The 25,581-nt window shown below is 45.6% G+C and overlaps 1 protein-coding gene across 6 annotated transcripts; it reads right to left on the bottom strand.

The window, feature by feature from the left end:
* NSDHL (NAD(P) dependent 3-beta-hydroxysteroid dehydrogenase NSDHL) lies at window positions 1-25,451 on the bottom strand. Of its 6 annotated transcripts, XM_080652571.1 has the most exons (9): window positions 25,285-25,416; window positions 21,862-21,999; window positions 19,553-19,667; window positions 15,303-15,461; window positions 11,052-11,198; window positions 7,535-7,663; window positions 4,948-5,090; window positions 3,088-3,190; window positions 2-1,340 (listed from the first exon to the last, which is right to left on the bottom strand). In XM_080652571.1, exons 3-9 carry the CDS (start codon window positions 19,622-19,624, stop codon window positions 1,008-1,010), a joined length of 1,086 nt encoding a protein of 361 aa, XP_080508697.1. In that variant the 5' UTR covers window positions 19,625-19,667; window positions 21,862-21,999; window positions 25,285-25,416; the 3' UTR covers window positions 2-1,007. The 6 variants fall into 6 exon arrangements, with proteins under 6 accessions (XP_080508698.1, XP_080508697.1, XP_080508701.1 ...); XM_080652572.1 differs by lacking the exon at window positions 21,862-21,999 and having other exon boundaries at window positions 1-1,340; window positions 25,285-25,431; XM_080652575.1 differs by lacking the exon at window positions 7,535-7,663 and having other exon boundaries at window positions 25,285-25,451.
* Window positions 25,452-25,581: the final 130 nt, after the last annotated feature.

Below are 25,581 nucleotides of genomic sequence, written 5' to 3'. Positions count from 1 at the left end.
TGGCGTGTGCAATGTCTTTATTCCAGCCTCCCCAACTTTGGACAAAAGCAGAGAAGAAAACAGGTCTTGAAGATTACATGTCAATTAGTCTTAGAAGAAACCAGGTTCTGTAAGCAAAACATCACCAGGAAAGAGAGAACGCTGAGTCATTATATGTACTAAGCCTTCTGGAAACTGGCTGGAAGGGTTCTGTATGAGGGGTTCTATGAGCGAAGTGCCCTTTCTGCCCAAACTCCAAGCAGATAAAGGAGACTCTTTTCTGTCTGACCTTTCCCATACCACACCATCAAGCAGTCTGATGTCAGGAGAGTCACTAAACAGCTGAAAGAGCATGCCACAGGGACAGATCACCGTTGTGCCACTAAGGACAACAGGACTCTGTTGATAAAGTGAAATGTGACCATGACAGAATGTTTTATGAAGAAAAAACAAAACAATGCAGACAGGCACTGCAGCTGGGCCTTGGAGAACTTGGACGCATGTAAGGAGGGATTGAGGGGGAGGGTTACAGTTGCTTAAGCTTTTTAGAAGTGTTTGCTCTAAACTCTATTTAAAATGTACACTTGCAGTCTCACCATGTGTTTCTGTTTCTCCTCTAGGATGTTTGTAATATGTGGCTCCTTAAACAGTCTGTGGCTTCTACTCTTATATTGGTTTGCATGGAAATGAATGTAGTTCTCCATCCTCAATTAGCAACGGGGTCGGTTCTTTGCTACAGCTTCCTTATGTACAAGGACAGTGGGATGATAAGGACCAGGAGAAAGGGGGGATGGGAGAGAGAGAACACAAAACAGAAGAATACAAAGCTGCCCGCTAAAAGTCCAAGTCTGAGCCTGTGCTTCCACTAAGGCTTCACTTGTGGTCATGGAAAGGCCGGGTGTGCTCCTATCTAACTGGCAGGAGGTATCTGAGCTCAGAAGAAAGTCCCTTGAAGGAGGTTAGTTTATTGATCCACTAGGAGAGGTATTGGAGGTGGAATGTGGTGAGAGGGCCCAGTCTCGGGGGCCTCACTTGACCCTCCGCAGGTGGTGGAAGCTCTGCACAGTTCGTTCCACAGCGTCATCCATGGTGACCAGCGGCTGGTAGCCCAAGGCCTTTTTGGCTCTCTCGCAACTGTAGTAGTGGAATGTGCCAGCCAGCGCGACCCGCATCGGGGTGAATGTGGGCTGGAGTTGGATGACAGGACTGATCACCATCACCAGGAGGGACAGCAGGAGGGCCAGGTAGTAGGCCACCCAGTAGGGAATGTGGTACTTGGGGGCTTCGTAATTGAGGCCTATCAGGATGCGGGACAGGAATGTCCAGAAGGGGATGGGTTCGTCATTGGTGATGTGGAATGCCTGAAGACAGAACAAGAAGTTAAAGACTGCTCCGCAGCAGGAGGGGTGAGCAGGCCATGCTCAGAGTTCAGCCACAGCTGTTGGCTCAGTCTAGGACCAGTGGCCACTCTCCGTCTGCCTGCCTGCCACAGCTCCTTTGCAGGGCAGCTCAAAAGTGAGGTGGATATTAAGCGCATGCAGATCACAGCATTTCCGTGGTCCTCTAATCCACAAGTGTCAGCTGCTGGCAGACAACCTTTGGATTTGCAGCTATGGGCCCCTTTAGGAGCAGAGAGGGAAGGCAGTGTAAATTTCCTCTGTAAGTCAGGCTTTACAGTGAAGTTTAGATTGCACTCGGGAAGGCACGTTTGTTAATTTCATTTGGTAACTATGTTAAGCATGGTGACACTCATCTTCTTATCTTCAGGCACAATGAATGGGTCATATTAAGTTTCTCAAATGTGCTGTGTTTGGTCTAAACCAAGCATGTCAAATTCGCGGCCCATGGGCCGCATGTGGCCCACAATAAATATTTTTGTGGCCTAGCCAATATAACGGTATGTAAGAAACGTTTTAATAAAAGTTTCGTAACTTAATTTTTATATCTTGTTATACATAATTATTAATAATGAACTACAACGTTCGCTAATGACTGATGACTATAATCATGTTGCATTCATTTCCCTTACGCGCCTTATGCACAGTCGCACCATTTCTCTCCACTAATACTAGCAGTGAATATTTTAGCAGCTGATTGCCACGTCATTAGTTTTGCACTGACTTGTTTGCTGTGCGCAACAGGAAATATTTCGCTTTCGAAGAACAAGAAAAATAGATTTGCGTTACGCTTATTGTGCAGTTATTGAGTGTCTGGTAAGTTCACGTTCAAGAAAAATATTGCTTTTTATTAAAATATTTTATTATTTTATGTTAATGATGACTCATTTATTTCAGCCCTTTGTATTCAGCATGTCTCTATCGAAATAAACCTACGTTTCTATGAAAATTGAAGCTTTTGTATTTTTGTGGTCCACATAAACTTAAACCTTGTTTATTTGGCCCGTGTTAGCCTTTGAATTTGACATGCTTGGTCTAAACCAAAAGCCACCCCAAGAGTTATATGAGTGGGAAAATGGAACAAGTCCCGGAGAAACAAATGAGGCCCAAACAGGAGGGATTCCAAGGCAGGAATGAGAGGAAAGGATGAGGGGCCAAATGTGCTCTCTCATCTCTGGGTGGGCTCACCTCCCCCACATGCCCAGCCTGCCCACTGGATGCCAAACGCCAGGAGATTCAGATACATCTGCACCTCAGGTGGGGTGAGAGGCATGAGCATGGCTGGATGATGAGAGGAAAATGGAGACACTTGGAATGAGTGGGAGGAAGGGGGAATAGCACACACTCTGGCCAATGTTCACGGGACCCTGCCTGGAGTAGCCACATCCAAGGTAGGCAGTCAGGTTAAGTTCACGAAGAACCAGGCCCGAAAACCAGAGAACCAGGTCCTGAATCTCTCAACCGCAGCTCACACTTCTGGACTTGGGCTGCCCTGTGCAATATGGTACTGCCATGATGCCATACTCCTGACCATAGGGGCATAACCTCAAGCCAACAGGATCTTAAAGCAGGTCTACCAGGATACAGAATCACAGAGGGAATGTACCAGTGCATCCAATCACACAGAGAAGAAATCTGAAGATGGGCAAACGTGCAGGGGGAGCATGTGGTGGGCCAGCCATTGTTGAGCTGAGAGAAGCAGGTGCCTTACCTTCCCACCCAAGGTCGTGTCTTGGGAGAGGTGCTCTGCAGCCAGAATGTGTCCGTGAACCACATTCTCCACGAAGGTGAAGTCCACCAAGTTCTCCCCGTTTCTGTGGGTATACAGATGTGGTTACACTGGGCTGGGAGCACTCAGCTGCATGCTGAGACCCTGCACATGGACCTGTGGTTGCTCACCAGTCCCAGCACCTTATTTTATTTTTATTAATCCTCGCCCCAGGATATTTCCCCATTGATTTTTTAGAGACTGGGAGGGGAAGAGACAGAGAGAAACATGGATGTATGAGAGACACATTGATTGGTTGCCTCCTGACCAGGGCCGGGGATCGAGCCTGTAATTGAGGTACATGCCCTTGACCAGAATCAAACTCGGGACCCATCAGTCCACGGGCCAACGCTCTTTCACTGAACCAAACCAGCTAGGGCCTGAGTCTCAGCATTTTAAAAGACTCACCTTGACATCTGTAACAGTTAAAGATGTGCAAGGGGCCAGGACTCCTGGGGCCCTCAGAGGCAGTGGGATACTTAAGGGCCAACTAATGTATTGGAAAGCCTGGTGCCCTGCCTGCCCCATGCATGGCCAACATTGGTGTCATCTGCTCTGAGCTCCACTTTGGGCAGCAGCCCTTAACTCCTTCCGGGACACACTGGGCTAATGCCTTGCTCTGGCCTCATGTGTTTCTACCATCTCTGTGTAATCCCTCAAAGCAATAGAACAGGGCAGCCAAGTGAAAGGCAGGGAGGCAAGGTAGCAAGAAAAAGACAGGAAGAAAAGGGGAAAAAATAAGTATGGAAGGAAAAGTAAATGTATTGGGGAAGGCAGCCAGCCACACTGCCACTACCTGCTAGGCCCCACCACCTGCACCTTGCTCAGAAAGGAATGTTAATGCCTCCTCCTATCTTCATGGATGCAACAAGAGCTGAGGGCCTGGCCCCTGACTGTGGGTCAGGCTTTCCCCTCTGAGCCTGTTCCCTCAATTTCCAAACAGGGACACCAATATTTCCCCAGCCTGCCGGAGAGAGTGTACCAGGTTGAATAGTGTCCTCCCCAAATTCATGTCCCCTTGGAACTTACTTGGGTTTTTGCAGATTTAATCAAGGTTAGGTAAGGTCATACTGGAGTAGAATGGGACCTAAATCCAATGGCTGTTGTTCTTACAAACCAAGGGAAAAAAGGACAAAGACACACAGAAAAAGAAGATCATGCAAAGATGGAGGCAGAGACTGGAGTGATGCATCTATCTAAGCCAAGAAATTCCAAGGACTGCCAGCCACCACCACCAGCTGGGAGAGAGGCCTGGATGAGACTGTCCCTCAGAATCTTCTGAAGGAACCAATCCTGCCCGGACCAAACCAGGCTGGATTTCAGACTACTGGCCTCCAGAACTGGGAGAGGATTCCTTTCTGTTGTAAGCCTCCACCCCACCCCCACCCCCGGTCTGGGTCATTTGCTATGGGAGTCTCAGCAAATGAACATAGAGGGCAGTAGAGAAGGCCACGTAAGAAGAGAATTGGCCCTAGCCAGTCTGGCTCAGTGGATAGAGCATCCAGCCTGTGGACTGAAGGGTCCTGGGTTCAATCCTGGACAAGGGCATGTACCTCAGTTGCAGGCTCAATCCCCGGCCCTGGTCTGGGCACGTGTGGGAGGCAACCAATCAATGTGTTTCTCTCACATCGATGTTTCTCTCTCTCATTGATGTTTCTCTCTGTCTCTCCCTCTCCCTTTCACTCTCTCTAAAAATATCATTGGGTGAGGAATAACAACAACAAAAAAAGAGAGAGATGAATGTAATCTTTGTTACAGTGCGTTCAGGGGATCTTGCAGAAAAGCAACAATGGACCGACTTACCCAATCATGAACTTCATCTTGCCTTTTCTGGCTGCCTCAATGAGGATGGGGACCAGCTGGGGGTCCCTTGGGCCGAAAATGCCATGGGGGCGGATGGCTGTGGTTAAGAAATTCCTCTCAGGATCATTGGCGCCCAGGACTTCCTGAAGGAGAGCAGAAGGAGCAGTGGACGTGCCATACCAGCTAAGCAGTACCTCCCACACGGGACACGGGTGCTGCCCACTGCCCGGGGCTGAAGATCTACATCAATGAATGGTATAATTCTGGCTACTTCTCTACCCCTCCACCCCCACCATCCAAATTGGAAAATGCAGGAGAGACAGCTGGGTCAAAACCAGTGAGATCAAACAGAAAGGCCTGGGTTTGGGTCCAAGACTAAAATGCACAAATGCAGCCAGGGGAAGATGAGCCTTGGCAGCATTTTGTGGACAAGATCTGGGGGTTCCGGTGAGCCAGTCGGCCCTGAACCTCCCACGAGGCTGCTGCCACCTAAGGGGCTCTGCCTTTAAGCTCTATTGTGCTGACTGCACGTTTCTGCCAGTCTTGGGCTGCTCTGGCTAGTGCTGAGCACCACCTCCCAGTAATGGGCTCTGATGAATCCACGTGGGTCACAAAGAAGGGCCTGACAAGGTGAAAGGTATGGGAGAAACAGGACAGTCAATACAGGTCAAGTCCTCAGAGCAGTGTCTACCTAGTAAGCACTCAAGAGGAGGCAGCCACTATTCCTGTCATCCACTGTCAGCAGGAGAGGAAAGCTACATTCTTTGTGGCTTAACAGACAAACTAGAACTTAAGGGCATAAAGTACAGAGAAACGGGTTTCGCCTCAAAAGTTACACAACTTCCTAAAGGATTTATGTTATTGGTAAAAATGGGGAATGTGCCAGTACCTACCTTGACAGAACTGTGTGCTAATGAAATGAGATGGCCCTGCCAATTGTTTCTGTAAGTACGCTTGGTAAGTATCATTTATCACCTCACCCTAGGATCTCTACTCTACAGTGGCAAAATTTTTGTATATATTTGGGTCCCAGAGAGTTGAAGTGACTTAGTGAGTTTAGAACCATTGCAGCTGCCCAACAGTGAAGAATTAGCCTCGCATGAGATTCCCAGAGCTGTCTCTCCTCTTCCTGCCAGGCCCCTGGTCCCCATGGCAATGGGGTAAATGACTAAATAAGCCTTCCAATGCCCTCTACCAAGGTTCATCTCTGTTACTAAAAAGAAGAGAGGTGAAGGGGTCCTAAATCAATACCACATTCATTGTCTATGTTGGGAGGTCTGAACACTGACAGTGAATTACTGTGTGCCAACAACGGCTGACAGGATGCTTTAGGGGGTTACTTCTGGGTGTTTACAGGCTTTGCTTTTTCCCATTGAGCACCGAAAGTCAGTGCAAGTGACACACCAAAGGTCTGGGCCATAGCTGCCACTTGCAGCTCCTAAGCACAAAGGGTGGAAGTCCCAGGAGCCTTGAGTGAGTGCACAGGGCCCATTGGATGCTTCGGTGCTCTCTCGGTCAAGTCCAAGAAGGTGGGAGTTCTGTGAGGCTCCCTATGCTCCAAGGGGCAGGGACAGGACTCCAGCTTGCAAAAGGCCAGGCCTCCACTCCCTGGATAGGGGAGGACCTTGTGTCTCTCTGAAGATGAGTTCTCCTGGGACTTTCTGAGCTCGAGTAATAGCAAACCGGTAGCAGGCCCTCAGGTAGTGTGGGGGGGACTCATGCCAATTAGACATTAAACTCTGGTTTAGTGGCTGTGGTGTGCTACAGACTCCTGGGAGAAGTAAAGCCCCAGGACCCCATCTAAGGCAAGCTGTCTGTGGCTGGTGAGCATTCGTGGCCTTCAGCTGAGGCTGTCCTCATGGCAGTGCCCTCCCTGGACATTAATCCTGGAACTAGCTGTTGTCAGGGTCCCCAGAGCTCAGGAGTCTGAAGGCTTGGTGCCTGTTACTCAACTCAGATTGCTGCTAAATCCAGGTTCTCGCAAAGCCAGGCTGCCAAGTAGAAAAGTACTTTTCCTTAAAATAAAGCAAGATCCTTCCGCCGTTTAATTTTAAAAAGGGAGGGGAACAAGAGTGCTACTAGGAAGGTGTTTCAAATGCAAACACACTCCTTGTGTGTGAAGCCCAAGTTCTGCCTGCTTACTTTGGATTGCCATAAATTGCCTGATTTCTGATTTCTATAGCAACTGAGTAACCAACCCTGCATAGCGTGAGCTCGAGTGCAGGCTCTGGAGCTAAACTGCCTTGGTTCCACCACCTACTAGCTGCATGGCCTCAGGGAGCTTCTGAATCTCTGGGCATCAACTGTCCTCACCTATAATCTGGTGATGATAACAGTACCTACCTTAGGGCGTCATTGTGGCGTTGAAATGAGGCAGTTCCTGTAAAAGGAACAGTGTCTGACCACATTAAGCTATTTTGTTATGATTTTTTAAACTGAATTTCACCGACAAATTTTACTTCCCAAGTTAGGTACTTAGGCCTCAGAATACTAACTTCATATGTTTACAAATATTTCTCTTAGGAATCTAAGCCCCTCAGATATTCCTTGCACTCGCCTGTCACTCAACCAGCTCTCAGGTACGTACTCTCTCCTGCAAGATCTTCGTCTCCGTGTAGTAGTCGATGGGTTTCATGGCATAAGGGAGGTCTTCAGTTCCATTCTTGATGTCAACGCCCTCAAAAATGACACTAGCACTGCTGGTTAAAATGAGTTTCTGGCAGAGCAGAAAGGAAGATGAAAAAAAATACGAGTCAGGAATGATCCCTAACTAACCATTCCAATGGTTGTGGATAAAAGAGAATCAAATGGTACCTGTTCATGACCCTTGCATGCAAGGCACTATACAAACTATTGACTGTAGTGCCTTCACTTTTCAAGCTTTCTTAAAATAATCCAAAGGTCACCATCTTTTGCAGCTATGAGGATCCTAGGCACATTATGGCATTACATTCTAATATAGATTTCACATTTTTTAATCTTCTATCGCAACTGAGGGATAGAACAGACTTCCATTATTCATGGTATCTCACTATGGGAGTGATTCTCCATGGCAGAAGGATAGCCCACAAACTCGGAGGGAGATCTGTCTGAAAAATATCCCTGCTGGTTCTGACACCAACCTTGTCATATCAGCACATGCACCCATGCCCACTTGAGAAATACTATTCAAAAGGAAGATGCTCTGAGGGTCTCCAGCTCCCAGCCCATCTGGTTAAAGGAACCTCATCCAACACTGAACATCATTAACTTGAATCATATCTTTTTTTAAAGTATATTTATATATATATATATATATATATATATATATATGTATAAAGTATATTTATATATATATATATATATATATATATGTGTGTGTGTGTGTGTGTGTGTGTGTATTGATTTCAGAGAGAGGGAGAGTGAGAGACAGAAACATCAATTTTGAGAGAGAATCATTGATCTGCTGCCTCTGGTATGCCCCCTACTGGGGATCAAGCCCGCAACCCAGGCATGTGCCCTGACCACTAATGGAATGTGACCTCCTGGTTCATAGGTTGATGCTCAACCACTGAGCCACACTGGCCGGGCTTGAATAATACCTTAACCACTTTTATTCAACACTGTCTTGGAGTCCTAGGATAAGACAAACAACAAAGTATTATAATTTGAAAAGAAGAAACAAAACTATCACCATTCACAGATATGGGAAATGTGGACACAGAAAACACAATGAATGTACAGAGAATATTAAAGTTAAGGGTTCAGCAAAGTTGCTGAGTACAAAATCAATACACAAAAATCAACTGTGTTCCTATACACTAGCAATTGAAAATGTGATGTAAAAGATATTTCAATAACCATTATGAGGCACATAGGGATAAATTTTTCAAAAGATGTAAAAAACCACTATCTTACCTAATAATAGACAAACAAGTAAATTGACCATACCTCTGCTATGCCCACAGCCAATCAGAGTGAGTATGCAAATTAACCCAACAAAGATGGCGGTTAATTTGCATATGCAGGCGCCAGCAGCCTGGGTCCCGGGACCATCCTCAGCACCCAGGTCACTTGGAGGTAGGCCCTGCGTGGGCCCTGAGCAGCCTGGGAAGGGCCTGAACCAGGGGGCTCCTGGGAAGGGCCGAGCCTGCGATCAGAGCTGGGCAGGGGCGGACCTGGTGATCGGAGGGAGCTGGGGGGCCCCTGCCCAGGCCCCGAGGCTTTAGGCCTGGGCAGGGGTAGAGCCGGTGATCGGAGGGGGCAGAGGCCGAGTCAGTGATTGGAGGGAGCTGGGGGGCCCCTGCAGCTCCTAAGCACAAAGGGTGGAAGTCCCAGGCGCCTTGAGTGAGTGCACAGGGCCCATTGGATGCTTCAGTGCTCTCTCGGTCAAGTCCAAGAAGGTGGGAGTTCTGTGAGGCTCCCTATGCTCAAAGGGGCAGGGACAGGACTCCAACTTGCAAAAGGCCAGGCCTCCACTCCCTGGATAGGGGAGGACCTTGTGTCTCTCTGAAGATGAGTTCTCCTGGGACTTTCTAAGCTGGAGTAATAGCAAACCAGTAGCAGGCCCTCAGGTAGTGCGGGGGGACTCATGCCAATTGGACATTAAACTCTGGTTTAGTGGCTGTGGTGTGCTACAAACTCCTGGGAGAAGTAAAGCCCCAGGACCCCATCTAAGGCAAGCTGTCTGTCGGCCAGAGGCTTTAGGGCCTGGGCAGGGGCTGAGCCAGTGATCAGTGTGAACTACAGAGGAAACAGCTTTTCTGACTGCTCATTGGCTAAGCTCCGTATATGCCACTGGTAATATTCTTAGTAACTTGGGTAATAAGAATCCAAAAAAGTGATCTAGGGTTTTTCCACCACACTCCTGGAGAAAAAAAACGAAGGTCCGCTGCTGGAGTGCTAAGAAATGTCATATCCTACCCTAGCCGGTTTGGCTCAGTGGATAATGCCTGGGCCTGCCGACCGCAGGGTCTGGGTTCGATTCTCATCAAGGGCATGTACCTAGGCTGCAGGCTCCCCACTGGCTGGGGCCCAGGTCAGGGCTCATGCAGGAGGCAACCAATCAAAGTGTTCCTCTCATTTTGATGTTTCTCTCTGTCTTTCCCTTTCTCTTCCACATTCTCTAAAAATCAATGGAAACATATCCTCAGGTGAGGATAAAAAAGAAAGAAAGAAAGAAATGTCATATCCTATGAAAGACACATCTTGAAAATGCCTAAAGAAAGTTGTCATTTTTTTCATGGTGAAGGGACTGGAGTCCGTGTTGATGAAAACACCTTTGTGACTGCGGTAACTGGCAGTGGCTGCAGCAGGGGGGTGATGGGGCTGGTGCCTTCCCCTGATCAGCCTGGTCGCCTCCCACAAAGGGAGGAGTGGGCCTAAGCCGTCAGTAGGACATCCCCTGAGGACTCCCAGAATGTGAGAGGGGGCAGGCTGGGCTGAGGGACCCCCCACCACCAGTGCACGAATTTTGTGCACTGGGCCCCTAGTGAAGTATAAAACTCTACTGAAAGGCATTAAAGAGAGAGATAAAGAGAGATCACATGTATTTATGCATAGGAAGACTCAATATTGGAAGCATGTCAATTCTCTCCCAAATGACCTTTAAGTTTGATGCAATTATAATAACAATTCCAGTAGGCTTTATTAACTCAACAAGCTGATCCTAAAAAGTATATGGATGAACCCTGGCCAGTGTGGCTCAGTTGGTTGGAGCATCGTCCCATACACCGAAAGGGGGTGGGTTTGATTCCCAGTCAGGGCACATACCCAGTTTGCGGGTTTGATCCTCAGTTGGGGCATGTATGGGAGGCAACTGATGGAAGTTTCTCTCTCACATCAATGTTTCTCTCTCTCTCCCTTCCTCTCTAAAATCAATTTTAAAAACATTTAAAAAAAGTATATGAATGAGGAAAGGTCTAAGGTTGACCAAGCAAATTCTGAAGAACATGGTTGGGGGTGACTTGTCCTACCACACACTGAGATGCATCCTTAGACTCCCTGAATTAAGGCAGAGCACAGTGGCCTGAGCACAGACAAAGGCCAATGGAGTGGAAGAGAGAGCCAGGCACAGACCCATGCACAGAAATGTGTGACAGCACTCACTCCAGCCTTCCCCTTACCTGAACCCCAGCCTTTTTGCAAGTTTCAATGACGTTCCTGGTGCCAATGTAATTCACTCTATAAAAGAGTTCCTTGTTGTTACTGGATGGTGGGGGTGATGCGCAGTGGAAAACTGTGCTTACACCTTTCAGAGCTGGGTACAAGTCCTGGAAAAGCAAACAAAGACAAAACAAATCACTCCTGCTTTGCACAAGTAAACAGCCTCCTCACATTCCCACTCTCCAATCTGTGGCGCATAGGTGTCTTGCCCTTTTAGAATTCTACAGTCAACAAAGAAATGCATTCTCATTGTAAAAGATTCAAACAATGCAGCAGTACATGCGAAAGAAACAATGCTGTCCCTTTAATCGCCCCTTCCCCATTAAATGGTCCCTAATAAAAACCGGTTTGGGGCATCAGAAGCCTGTGGGACCTGAGCAGAGGCAACATCTGTGCAATGGGGTAAAGGCATGATTCAGGACACCTGAGGGTAAAACTTCTGGGGAAGATGAGCTTATAGACACAAATTATAAATCATATGAAAAAGTTCCACACCATGAAAGACAGTGTAAATGGCCAATATACAGGAGTATTCTTTTCTGTGAAACTAGACATAAAACAACGACCTTAAAGGAGTTGAAAACAGGTATATTTAATTTACTGCTAAGAGGAACCAGAGGTCCCCAGAGCAATGCCTGATTGCAGATCTGGGGCAGAAAATAGATGAGATGAGCCAGCAACACCTTGTCATACTAGAAAGCAAGAAAGCTCGCCAAGACTCCTGAGATCCTGCTAAAAGGACTAAGAGCCAGTTTATAAAGGCTCTCACTGGCCAAAGGGACAATTTGATCACCAGTATAATACAATTTCCTTCTGCAAACTGGTAAATAAAGGGAAAGAGTCACGCATTTAATCTGCATAAGTTACGAAGATGTGAGGTAAGAAACAAAGAGAGAATGATAGCACGTCACCATTTGGCAAGGCCTTAATTAAGTAATAAGATCTAAGAATAACCATCAATAGATGCTAACATCACCAAGACAAAGACGCCCATGAATTATGTGCCTAGATTCACTGATTATTAATATTGTGTCGCAATTCCCTCTATGTAGATACGCATAGACATATGTTTGTGTTTTTTTTTTCTGAAACCATTAGAGAGTAAGTTACAAACATCAGGCTACTTTGCCTCTAAACTATTCACCTAGCATCTCCTAAGAACAATGCCATCTTCCTAAATAACCACAAAACAATGATCACACGCAGAAATGTAACAGGACACTCTTGTCCAATAATTAGTCTATATCTAAATTTCCCCAATGGTCCCAATAATGTCCTTTATAGCCATTTTCATATTTTGATCTAGGATCCAATCATGGATCGATCACACATTATATTTAGTCCTCGTACCTCTTCCAGGTCTTTGAATCTGGAACAATCTCCCTATCTTATTTATTTATTTATTTAGTCTTTTGGAACACTCACTTTTCAAGCCAGTTATTTCAGAGTGCCCCTCAATTTGGATTAGTCTGTTTCCTCGTGATTAGATTCAGGCCTAATACTTTTGGCATGTTGGCTTTGATCACTTGGCTAAGGTGATGGCTGTCAGATTCTGGCCATAAAAAAGGTACCTCTTTCTTTGTGTAATTAACAAGTAATTTGTGGGTGCTGGCTGGCGTGTCTCAGTGGTTAGAGTATCGGCCTGCACACTGAAGGGTCAAGGGTTCAATCCCAGTCAAGGGCACATACCTGGGTTGCAGATTTGATCCCCAGCCTCAGTCGGGGCATGCGTGGGAGGCAATTGAAATTGACATTTCTCTTTCTCTATCCCCCTACCCCTTCCTTTCCACTCTCTCTGAAAATCAATTGAAAAAATATCCTCGCCAAAACCGGTTTGGCTCAGTGGATAGAGCATCAGCCTGCGGACTGAAAGGTCCCAGGTTCGATTCTGGTCAAGGGCATGTAACTTGGTTGCGGGCACATCCCCAGTAGGAGGTGTGCAGGAGGCAGCTGATCGATGTTTCTCTCTCATCGATGTTTCTGACTATCTATCCCTCTTCCTTCCTCTCTGTAAAAAATCAATAAAATATATTAAAAAAAAAAAGGAAAAATATCCTCATGTGACGATTAAAAAAATTTTTTTAAAGTTTCAGTGGGGTGATCATTTGAGACTATGTGAATAGCTTCCTCCCCAGCAACCTTCTACCAACTGATTTCAGCATTCAGTGATGATCTCATTCTCACTCCCAAACAGGGAGGACATATGACAAAGCATTGCCTAACAGTGACACCAAAAAGACTAACTGTACCAAGTGTTGGTAAGGATGTGCAGCAATGGGAATATTCCCACACTGCTGATGGGGATGAAAAATTAACGTAGCAGCTTTGTCAAGCAATTTGTCAAAATCTAACAAAATTCAAAATATTAATACTCTTGTTGACATGGGTAAAGCTTGAAAACATTATGTTCATTGAAAGAAGCTAGTCATAAAAGGACAAATACTGTATAACAGGGGTGGGCAAACTTTTTGACTCGAGGGCCACAATGGGTTCTTAAACTGGACCGGAGGGCCGGAACAAAAGCATGGATGGAGTGTTTGTGTGAACTAATATAAATTCAAAGTAAACATCATTACATAAAAGGGTACGGTCTTTTTTTTTATTTCAATAGTTTTATTCATTTCACACATTTTAACAAGAAGAATGTAAGCACTAATTATTATAATTTGAAACTTCAAAAAATGGAGGAATCATAGCACAATAACATACCTTATATTGAAGATGGCAAAGGCAAAATAAAATTGCCTAACAAAGGAAAGGTACAAAAGCCTTTCAAATTAAACTTAAATATAATAAAATAATTTAAAACTAAAACAAATAGAAAAGAACAAAATGTGTAAACAGTAAATTAAACATTTTCTTTAGTGCAACTTCCAAATTATGCCCGGGACATAGATGTAGATGGCAATGTAGACTGGGTTGAAAGGTTTTTGGTCTTTAAAACATCAACTTCAGTGGGAACAGTGTTGTTGGTCTCCCTTTTAGCTAATGCTCTGATACTGTGCTCTCCAGGGGTGTGTCTCCCTACATCACCATGATAATGTGTCTAAGCATTCCCAGGGTGATGTTGGGGGACGCGTCCGCGGGCATTACAAGGAGCCTCTGGAAGATTGAGAGGTTGTTCCTTCTACTGAATGGGCAGATATAAATCCTCCCACTCAGAAGAAGGAGCTGCGGCCGTGTTTCCCGACGTTGCCATGTTAACACTGCTGCTGGTGAAGGAGCGGAGGGGACAGCAAGAGAACCCTCTGCTCTTTCGGCTCCGCAGGCCGGATAGAACAGCCGAATGGGCCGGATCCGGCCCGCGGGCCGTAGTTTGCCCACGGCTGCTGTATAATTACACGTGTATGAAATGTCCAGAATAGGCACATCCACAGAGACAGAAGATGTGTGGCTGGGTGAGTAGGAGAGGAAATAGGAAGCTAATGCACCTGGGGTTTTATTTTGGGGTGATGAAAATGTTCTGGAATTAGTGATGACGGCTGCCCAACTTTATAAATATACTAACAACCACTGAATTGTATACTTAAAAAGTGGAAAATTTATGGAATGTGATTTATATCTAAATAAAAAATAAAAAATCCCTGGCAGCCCACTAGTATGGCTCAGTGGTTGAGCGTCGACCTATGAACCAAGAGGTCACGGTTCAATCCTGGTCAGGGCACAGGCCCGGGTTGTAGGCTCAATCCCCAGTGTGGGACATGCAGGAGGTATCCAATCAATGATTCTCTCATCACTGATGTTTCTCTCTCTCTCCCTTCCTCTCTGAAATCAATACAAACATTTTTAAAAAATAATAAATAAATAAATAAATAAACAAACAAATAAATAAATAAATAAATTTTAAAACCCCAGAATTGTACTTTTGGGTACACACTCTGGAGTAGCAGCTTACCAGCTACACTACAGCCCACGGTCAACTTTATTTGTAAATAAAGTTTAATTGGCACATGGCCATGCCCATTCATTCATGTATTGCCCAGGCTGCTTTTGCACTACCATGGCAGAGTGAAGCAGTAGGGACAGAAATGACAGTTATTCATTCTGAGGAGTAAGAATGTGGGTGGGTGTCAAATTCTTTCCTCTAACTTTAACATTTTTCAAAATAAAAATTTTTTGGAACAACAATGTGCCTAGCCTCTGAGCAGGGGAAGTCCACTGCTTTCCATTTGGGGCCGATGGGAAATGGGTAAGGCTGGGTGGCCCATTACCTGTTGGCTGCAGAGGTCCCCCAGAAAGAATTGCACCTGTGGGTTGTCGAAACCCTGCCGCATATCAAACACATTGACGGAGTAGCCTCTTGCCAGCAACTGCTCCACCATGTGCTGCCCCAGGAACCCAGAGCCTCCGATCACTGTGCACTTCTTGGCCTGTGGAGAGAGGGACAGCAGGGGGCACAGATGCGGTGAGAACTGGAACCTACAAAGAGCCTGAACTCACACATCATGAGCCACTGAGATGGCAGGTCCATCTCTTTGTTTGTTTGAAACCCTTCTTGAACCAAGTTAGAAGCTTTATAGAATTCTGGTATTCTATCCCTGGTGGCAACATCCTCTCCCGGGATCAGTGAAGAGGGAAGAGCGAGAAGAAATGAGACTGAGAAAGACTTTGGCTGCACTGATGACCCAATATCTGCTGTGTGTTCAGTGAAAGGAAAAGGAGTCAGCTCTGAAAGAACTTAAACCCCTTATGATCAAAACTGGACAATATGGCCCAGGTGGTATGGCTCAGTGGTTGAGCACTGACTTATGAACCAGGAAGTCGCAGTTTGATTCCTGGTCAGGGCACATGCCTGGGTTCTGGGCTCGATCTCCAGTGGGGGTCCTGCAGGAGGCAGCCGATCAATGATTCTCTCTCATCATTGATGTTTCTATCCTTCTCTCCTTCCCTCTTCCTCTCTGAAATCAATAAAAAATATATTTAAAAAACACACACATAAAACACTGGACAATATGAAAAAAAACACGAAAGTGATATCTTCTTGCTTCTGGTAGCTGATTTCTGGGCACTTATAAGGCAAAACAAACAACAAAAACAAAACATGCTCCCACTCAACATCAGAGTGCACTTAAAACATGAGAAAGAGGAGAGCCCAGTCTTTATACTTGTAAGAGAAAGTCAGGCTCTTTTTCTCCCTGACCCTATGGAGCTGAGCTGGGTGGCATTGGGCTCACTGCCTAACCCCTTCTTGCCTTAGTATGTCCAAGACTGTTACAATCCAATGGCATCTGCTGGTGGGGCTTCCATGAAGATGGGTGATCTGTTAGCCAGGCCCAGGGCTTTGCTTTCCCTTTTCTGAGCTCTGAGGAGGTCAATGAATCTGGGATTGCTCTAGTCTTTTTTTTTTTTTTTAAATATGTATTTTTATTGATTTCAGAGAGGAAGGGAGAGGGAGCGAGATAGAAACAGAAATGATGAAAGAGAATCACTGATCGGCTGCCTCCTGCATGCCCTGCACTGGAGATCAAGCCCACAACGCGGGCATGTGCCCTGACCTGGAACTGAACTGTGACCTCTTGGTTCATAGGCCAATGCTCAATCACGGACCCACCATGGTCGGGCAAAAGAGCTCTAATCTTTGTATCTTAGCTCCTGCAACATGGACACTTTCTTAGTTAAATTCTAACTCTGGTAAATAATGGAAGGACAGAGCACTTAAATATTCTCACTCCATGGAGTCAATGCAAAATTGTGGCTGCTGCATGTTTATTACACCGCCTACAAGTGTGCCCAAAGGAGGACCTGTGATATCCTTCCTCTCTTTCGGGTCTTTCTAAAACCAAATCTGGACTTCCTTAAGATGACAAACCCCCATTTTTCCTAAGCTTATGCAGAGTAAATCAAAGTTGGGGTCTAGGAAGTAAAAATCTTAAAGAAATTCTGTTCTTGATTAAGCACAAACAAGCAAACACCCCTATTTATTCCTTACATACCTATACAACTGAGATGCAGGAGACTCCAGGGGTGCCAGGGCCCCTTCTATAAACCCACCCCTGCCACGCTGGTGTCCCATTAGGAATGACATTTTTACTGGGGTCCACCGGGCATCTGCAGAAGGCTCTGGAGCTTTGGCATCATTTGTCCAGGCCTCACTATGCCACTCCCACCAAATGATCTTTTCAACTCAGTCTCGCCTATACTGTTTTGATTACTCCCACATACATGTAATCATATCATGCTCAATAACTTGCACCTTGACTGAAATTTCTAAGATATTCCCAGGGCATAGGCAAATTAAACACTAATCCCATTCAGTCCTGTTTTTGGCAATCCTCTCTCGTCCCCTCCTCCCAAGTTCAGTTTTTTTTTTTTTTTTTTCTCAAATAACTCTGATCCTCCCTGCTTCTCTAATTGATTTTTCTAGGTTTCCGCAAAGTCTGCCTGGGTCTAAAGCGGGGCTGATGTCTTTCATCACACCTATAATGCCATGAAGTTAGAGATCAGGTGAAATAACCACTCTTCATGGCCATGAGAAACAATGCAGGGGAAGTGGGCATAATGGACAAGGAACATGTATTAGAAGGAAGAATAAAACTCCAGACTGGAAACAGGTAACGAAGCTCAAGAATGGGTTACTTGGGGGAGTTATAAAATGAGTATCTTAGAGAGTATTTTTTTCTTTTCTTTTTTTAAAAATATTTTTTATTGATTTTTAGAGAGAGAAGAAGGGAGAGGGAGATAGAAAGAAAAACATCAATGTGAAAGTGGAACATCAATTGGCTGTCTCCTGCAAGTCCCCGACTGGGGACGGAGCCTGCAACTAGACACATGCCCTGACCAGGAATTGAACCAGCATCCCCTTGGTTCAGGGGACGATGCCCAACCAACAAGAGTTTTTTTTTTTTTTTTTCCTGATTCACTGTGATATATATTCTCAAACATTCTTTAAAAAAATGTAAGCAAATCCAGGTATAGATCTTTTAAATTTACAAAAAGAAAGGCTAAATGTAGTAAGGCAAACCAAGAAGGGACCCATTGTATATATCTACCACATTTTCTTTACTCATTCGTCTATTGATGGACATTTAGTTTGCTTCCACATCTCGGCTATTATAGATAATGCTGGCCACAGCACAGGGAATACAGTCAACAACATTGCAATACTTGTGCATGGTGCCAGATGGGCACTTATCGGGGTGATCCCCCCACAAGTCGTATAAATGTCCAATAACCATGCTGTAGACCCGCAACCAACAGAATAGTGTATGTCACTTGTAATTGAAAAAATATATAAAAAAGTGACCAATCTTTACTTTATCTGTCCATCTGTATATTTATATCTATCTATCTACTGCTCCTAACTACTTTAGTATAAATTTCTTTCACATTTCAAAAGATATTCCTAACCTAAAGTTATCTAGTTCGGGATCACAAGTGATTTAAAGATTTCCAATTTGTATTTCAAAAACAAAACTCTTGCTCTAGAGAGAGTGTTAATAGGAAAGAAATCCATCTAGACATCCTATTTTAATTGCAGTATGATCTTGAGATAAGAGAATGTTTAGGCCATAGGGTTTCTTCCAACCTTTTTTTCCTGTTTTTCAGAGATGTCTCACACAGAATGAATAAATAAGTTCAGATGAAAGTGTTCTTTTGATTTTTGTAGTTTACATGTATTACTTTTACTTCCTATAAGTGCTAATCAATGAGAAAGAAAAACCTTTGATAGAACCATTGGAATCTAGGCTTTTTTTTTATTGCTGAGTATCAGTAAAATCCTAATTTATTCAAATGAGGAAGTCCAGCTGGCACATGACCCTGCTAGTTTGTCTGAACACAGAATCTAAGATGAATCTTCAACTCCAGGGGTGCAGAAGAGGCTTCACTCTGAGCTTGACCCCCCAACCAGGGGGATGCAGTGGCTCACGGGAGTTCTCCTTTATTAGCATTTGACATAAACACATTTTGGCTTGGCATGATTACATTTCTGAAGCATCAGCATTCGTTAAAAGTGAATGGAAAAATCTCTGGGAGGCCTTGCTATTGACCCTGTCACCCCAGAGGAAGGCCTCTGCCATTCCACCCAGAAGCCTAGTCTAGCCTGCTGGGCCCAAATGAAGGCAAACTGAGGTACCCAGCTGACAGCAGTTCCTGCCAGGCATGTGAGGCCATCTGGAACATACACCTCGGGAAGTTCGCATGACTGCAGCTTTGGGAGTGAGGCCAGGGAAGACCAGCCAGGGACTCCCCAATAGGCCCAGCCCAAACCATAGAATCGTGAATAAAGAAATGGGTGTTGTTTTAAACCACTAGGTTCTGACATTGGTACACAGCAGTAGCTGATGCCTTAAATAAAGATATCTATCTTATCTAGAAAAATAATATTCAACATTAATTGATTTAATAAATGTACCAAATATAATGTTTAACCCACAGCTAATTATCAATGGTTTACTGGTATGTATGTGCTTGACTTTGCCCTTATCTGGTTTGGGCTAACCTTTCTTGTGTCAGTACTCACTTTTGGAATGTCTTCTGTCAAATGTGTCCCTGTGATCTGGTCTCTCTTTAGTTCGCCAACTGCTTGTTCCATTTCAGCTCCAAATATGGTCCTCTTTGTGATGAAACCTTCTTTTCTTAAAAAAAAAAAAGATGCTTTTTATTGATTTCAGAGAGGAAGGGAGCGGGAAAGAAAGATAGAAACATCAATGATGAGAGAGAATCATTGATTGGCTGCCTTCTGCACGCTCCCCACTGGGGATCGAGCCCACAACCCGGGCATGTGTCCTGACCAGGAATGGAACCGTGACCTCCTTCCTGGTTCTTAGGTTGATGCAACCACCGAGCCATGCCTGCCGAGCAGAAATGTCTGTTGTTTTAAGCCCCACAGTGTGTGGTCATTTGTTGCAGCAGCCCCAGGAAATCCACACAAGTATTCTTCACAGTCCTGCAATTCAAATAGCACAGTTGCCAATTCCATAGCCCACCTGTCCTACTAGAAAAGCAAGAAGTCTTAAAGTCTGTCTCCCCTCCATCTCTAGGCGGGAATATAGGAGGGAAAAGAAGAAACCTGTCCTGCCCACATGGATCCACACCATTCAAACAAGTCTCATGCGATCCTCAGCAAACAGGCTCTTGTGAAAACAAAAACGACGTAAAATCTATGTTGTATCAAATTATATACAAATTATTTTAAAGTGTATAAATACTATGAGCCAGGTAAGAACTTTGGTTATACTGTAGTTGTCTCTAGGGGCTGGGGTATCCAAGACTATCCTGGGGAATGAACCAGATCCCACTGACAACCCACCCACCTTAATCCCCTAATTGATAATATGCTCAGGTTAAAATGAACACCAAGAATAGGTCTGACTGAATAGACATTTTTCCGAAAAAGACATTGCAGATGGCCAACGAGCACATGAAAAGATGCTCAACATCACTAATCATTAGGAAAATGCCAATCAAAACCACAATGAGATACTACCTCATACCCAGTGGGATGGCTATTATAAAAAAACAAAGCAAACCCAAAACAGAAAATAACATGCTGATGAGAATGCGAAAAAAAGAAATCCTTGTGCACTATTGGTGGGAATATAAAATGGTGCTGCTGCTATGGGAAACAGTATGGAAGTTCCTCGAAAAGTTAAAAACGAAATTTTCATATTATCCAGCAATTCCACCTCTGTGCATATTCCCAAAAGAATTGAAATCAGGATCTCAAAGAGATGAGCCCTCCTAAGCTTTATTGCAGCATTAGTCACAATAACCAAGATGGAAAATAACCTAAATATCATCGACAGATAAATGAAGAAAATGTGCTATATACATAAAAAGGCATACTACTCAGCCTTAGAACGAAGGTAATTCTCTAATATGTGATAGCTTGGGTGAACTTTGAGGACATTATGCTAAGTGAATTAGCCAGTCACAGAAAGACAAGTACTGCACAATTTTACTTATCTGAGGTATCTAAAATAGTCAAATTCAACAAAACAAAAAAAGTCAATTTCATAGAATCAAAGAGTTACCAGAGGCTAGGGGAGGAGGAAATGGGGAGTTGCTAATCAGTGGTCAGAAAGTCTCAGTTAAACAAAATTAGTAAGTTCTAGCAATCTGTTGCACAACATTGTACCCATAGCCAACAATATTGTATTGTACACTTACATATTTGTTAAGAGGGTAGATCTCATGTTCAGTGTTCTTTCCACAATAAAATAAAATGCAAAAAAGGAGAAATTCTGACGCATGCTACAATATGGATGAACCTTGAGGACATTATGTTAAGTGAAATGAGAACCTTGGGGACATTATGCTAAGGGAACAAGCCAGACACAAAAAGACAAACACTGTATGATTCCACTTCTATGAGGTCCCTGGAGTAGTCAAATTCACAGACACAGAAAGTAGAATGCTGGGTACCAGGGGTTGGGGGAGGAGGGAATTGGGGGGTGACCGCTTAGTAGATATAATAGAGTTTCAGTTCTACAAGATGAAAAGAATTCTTGGAGATGGAATGTGGTGATGGCTGCACAACAATGTGAATCTACTAAATGCCATTGAACTGTACACTTGAAAATGGTGAAAATGGTAAATCTTCAGTTCTACTTTACCGCCCATTCACTCAGAACAGTTCTGAATAGGAAAATAAGCCCCCAAAGAGCAACGTGCGAGAGGCTGATTGTTCAAGTTCACAAATCAGAAGCCTGAAGTCTTTCTCCTTTAACATGGCAGATCTCTGAATCCATTAAAAACCAGTATATGTGTGCGCTTCTACACACTGGGACAAAGTGTTAGGCTGCAAAGAATCTAGGAAAAGAGAGCTACCTTCTATTGGTGAAACCCAAGTGCTTCACTCAACTTCTGGGCAAGAGGATGAGGGCTGCTGACAGGATCCAATGAAGAGATGAGTGAGTAAAGCCGATTTTTTCCTTTCTGCTGGGACAAGTTCCACACGGCTGAGTCCTGGAGAGAAAAGGGATAGTCTGTCCATTTCAAACCAGACAGGGAAAGATGAATATTCCCTCCTTGTCCCTTCACAGACCTGAAGTATCTGTATGTTTCTGTCAGTCATCCATCTCTCTGCTTATCTATTTACTTTTAGGACACAGAAAGGCCCTGGCTTTGAATATATGGTGGCTACTGGGAAAGCCAACAGCATGCCTGTGAGCTTTAGCATATGCTGTTCCCTCTCTGCTCCATGGTGCGCTCCTCCCCATCCTTCAAGGCCTAGCTCAACTGTCACCGCTGTGAAACCCCTTCTCCGTCCCTAAGAAAGGTTAGCAGCTTCCTTAGCACCATTCTATCACTTTGCACACTGGTTTATACCTTTCCTCCCTCATCTGTCTTGGCCCACTAGGCTGTGAGCCCCTGGAGGGCCAGCAAAGAGCCTGGAAGGTAGTCTGGGTTGAACTGCGCTGCTGTGGCTAGTCTAAGAGACTTCACCTGTAGGGCAGCAATCTCTCCTGCTGACCTCGGAGCTGAGGTGGGGCCCAAACAAGCCCCAGGGGTAAAAGGGAGCTGCAGCTTGTAAAAGGGCAGCCAGGTGTGTCAGCTCACTTGTTCCTACATTACCTCACTCACAAGGCACGGAATGCTGGCCACTACCAAGCAGAACCTGCATAAGAATGAGCCCACCACCTAGTGTGAGAAACAGACCTAGGAGAGCATTGCAGAAGTGCCTTTGAGCTCTGCTGAGGGTTACCCCAGAGCAGGAAGCCTGGTCCAGAAGGCAATCCCCGAGCTGAGCTCTCAAGGCCCAGGAGTGAGTCAAGTGGACGGGGTGGGTGTCCTAAAAGACATTCCACGGCCCATGGTGAGAATGATGAGGTGATAGCACAGAGCCAGCATGCTCTGGCAATTATGACAAATTTATGACAAATGTCATGGTGTGAAGCAATATTGGGAGCAAAGTCCTAGCTGGGTGACTCAGCTGGTTGGAGCATCATCCTGTACACCAAAAAGGTTATGGGTTCGATCTCCAGTCAGGGAGCATATGGGAGGCAACTGCACAATTTCTCTCTCTCTCTCTCCCTCCCTCCCTCTCTCTCTAAAAACAAACAAACAAACAAAAAATAACAAAACAAACCAAACCACATCCTTGACTGAGGATTGTAAAAAATAATAAAAAGATTGGGAGCAAAATTGAGAGCATGCAAGATTAAGGAGTTACGTGAGGAAATGGGGGAGCCCTTGGAAGTTGTAAGCCGGGGTGAGTGTTAAGATCAAAAAGATCACTCTGGCTGCAGTATGGAGAAGGGATTTTAGCCAAGTCTAAGGCTCCAGGCATGCTAGGTAGATGGAATGACAAGAGCAAATCAGAGAAAAGAACTAATATTGCCTGAAAACCTGTATCCAGTTAGGGAGACAGTACTGGTCTCATTCAACAGAGGACAAACTGAGGCTCAGAGAGGTCAAGCGACTTGCCTAAAGTCACACAGCTGGTGCACAGTCAAGGCAGAACCTGTAGTGGCTCCTTGTCAGTCTGCCACCTACAGACTGACTGGGAAGTAGGATGTGGAGGGACATGAAGTAAGAAAGACTAACAGGGGCAAAACTGGGCAGGAGGCTCAGATGCTAGGCTGAGTCTGGACTTTACTCTGTACCCAGGGGAACCACTGAAGGTTTAAAAGTATGGGGGTGACTTGACCAGAGCTGTTCACTGGGAAGATTAACCTGATAGAACCGGGTAGACTAAATAGGTAAGAAGCAGGAAACAGGCGGATTACTCACCAGTTTTTCAACCAAGATTTATTGAGCACCTAATATGTGTCCCCCTCACTGTTACAGGTACTGGTGTGCTGGTAGTGAACAAAACAAAGGTTCCTGATTTCAAAGAGCTAACCTTCTGCTGGATGTGCAATAAAGACAAAATAAATAAGTAAAAGGTACCGTAGGTTAGAAGGTGATAAGCACTGTGGGAAAAAAAAAAGTAGAGCAAGATGTGGGGCTTGGGTGTGCTGGGGGCTGCAGGGCTAAATAAGGAGCTTAGGGTGGCTCACTGAGAAGGTAATAGTGAAGCAAAGACTGGGGGGTGGGGGGAGAAGTGGACCAAGCAGGCAGAAGGGACAGCCGTAGCAAAAGTTCTAAGGTAGGAGTGTGCCTGTGCTTTCGTGGCCCAATAAGGAAGCCAGTGTCCCGGGGCTGGGGAGAAGGGGGGTGTGTCATGCCAGGCCTTGCAGACCAAGGTGAGAACTTGGACTTGGACTAGTTGGGAGGCTGATGCTGAAGGCCCACATTGGGAGTGGAGCAGCAGTGGTACAAAAGAAGAAAAGAAATAAATGGCACTTAAGGGTAGAACTTAGAGGCTGGTGAATGTGGAGGGGACAGAAAAAAAAATCATATATGACCTGACCAAAATGTCTGGACCCGGTTCATGTTCAAAGCGGAAGAGGGCAAAAACAGAAGGTGTGTAAACACTTTCATTTAAGGAATGCTAATAAACCTCAGGCCTTTCTCAGACTGAGAAACTTTTGCTCTGGGTTCTGCCTCCCTAAATACTGACCCAATGTCCAGAGGGGAAGCAGGTAAGGGCTCAAAGCCACGTGGAGCCCTAGAGCTCTTAACACAGGGCTGGTTGAGGAGGGCGGACCTGCACTTTCAGCTCCTCAGCTACAGCTTCCCTTTGCATACACCCGCCCCCTTATACTCCTCCAAGCATGCCTCACACTTCCAAAACTCCTCTGTGACTTTACTCAGGAGAGTGTCTCGCCTGGAATGCTCCTCCCTATCTGCCTTTTACTGTCTGGGTGTCAAAATATTGTGATGCCCTCTCCCTCTCATGCTCGCTCATATCTCCTTCCCTCCCAGGTCCGTTCCCAGGCCCCCAATCACCTTCCTGGGCTGCTTTAGCCAGGGAAGAACTCAAGTGATTCTCACTTGGAACCTGGTGTGTGTGTGTGTTTGTGTGTGTGTGTGTGTGTGTGTGTGTGTGTGTGTGATTCTCACTTGGAACCTGGTGTGTGTGTGTGTGTGTGTGTGTGTGCGCGCGCACAGCTGGATTCGGCTTCTAAGCCCCAGTCGTTCGAACCTGTGCGACAATGCTCGGCACGTCCCTTCCCTTTTTGAGTCTCCTTGCGAGTACCCTGCACTCCAACACATAAGGTTCTCTCATCCGTGAGAGGCCCTGACCCTAATTCAGTCTTAGGCCAGACTAGAAAGCCGGGACCCGGACCGCCCCACCCAGCCCCTAGCCTTCCCGCCCAGTCGCCAACACAAGGCAGCCTCCAAGGGAGAGGTCGCGACCCTTACCCGTCCGTAGACGTTCCCCTTTAAAGTTTCAGCAGGGCTGCAGCCAGCATCTACAGAGCTGTGGTCGCTGGCCACCACCCTTTCCTCGCGGCCCGCGTGAGCAAAGGACCGGTGGAGGCCCCTTTAAGTACGGGACCCGCTCGGCTAGGCGCGCGCTCACCCGATCTACGCACGAGGCGTGGCCCTGCCCAATGAGGTCAGGTATCCGCCATGAATGCGCCGCTCCCAAACCTGGGCGGGGCCTTTGTCGGTTAGTCCCGCCCATCCAAGCCTTACGCCAATGGCGAGTGGCGGCGG

This window comes from Plecotus auritus, assembly GCF_963455305.1.
Source record: "Plecotus auritus genome assembly, chromosome: X".
Taxonomy (NCBI): Eukaryota; Metazoa; Chordata; class Mammalia; order Chiroptera; family Vespertilionidae; genus Plecotus; species Plecotus auritus.
This window is presented reverse-complemented; position numbering and strand designations above follow the sequence as displayed.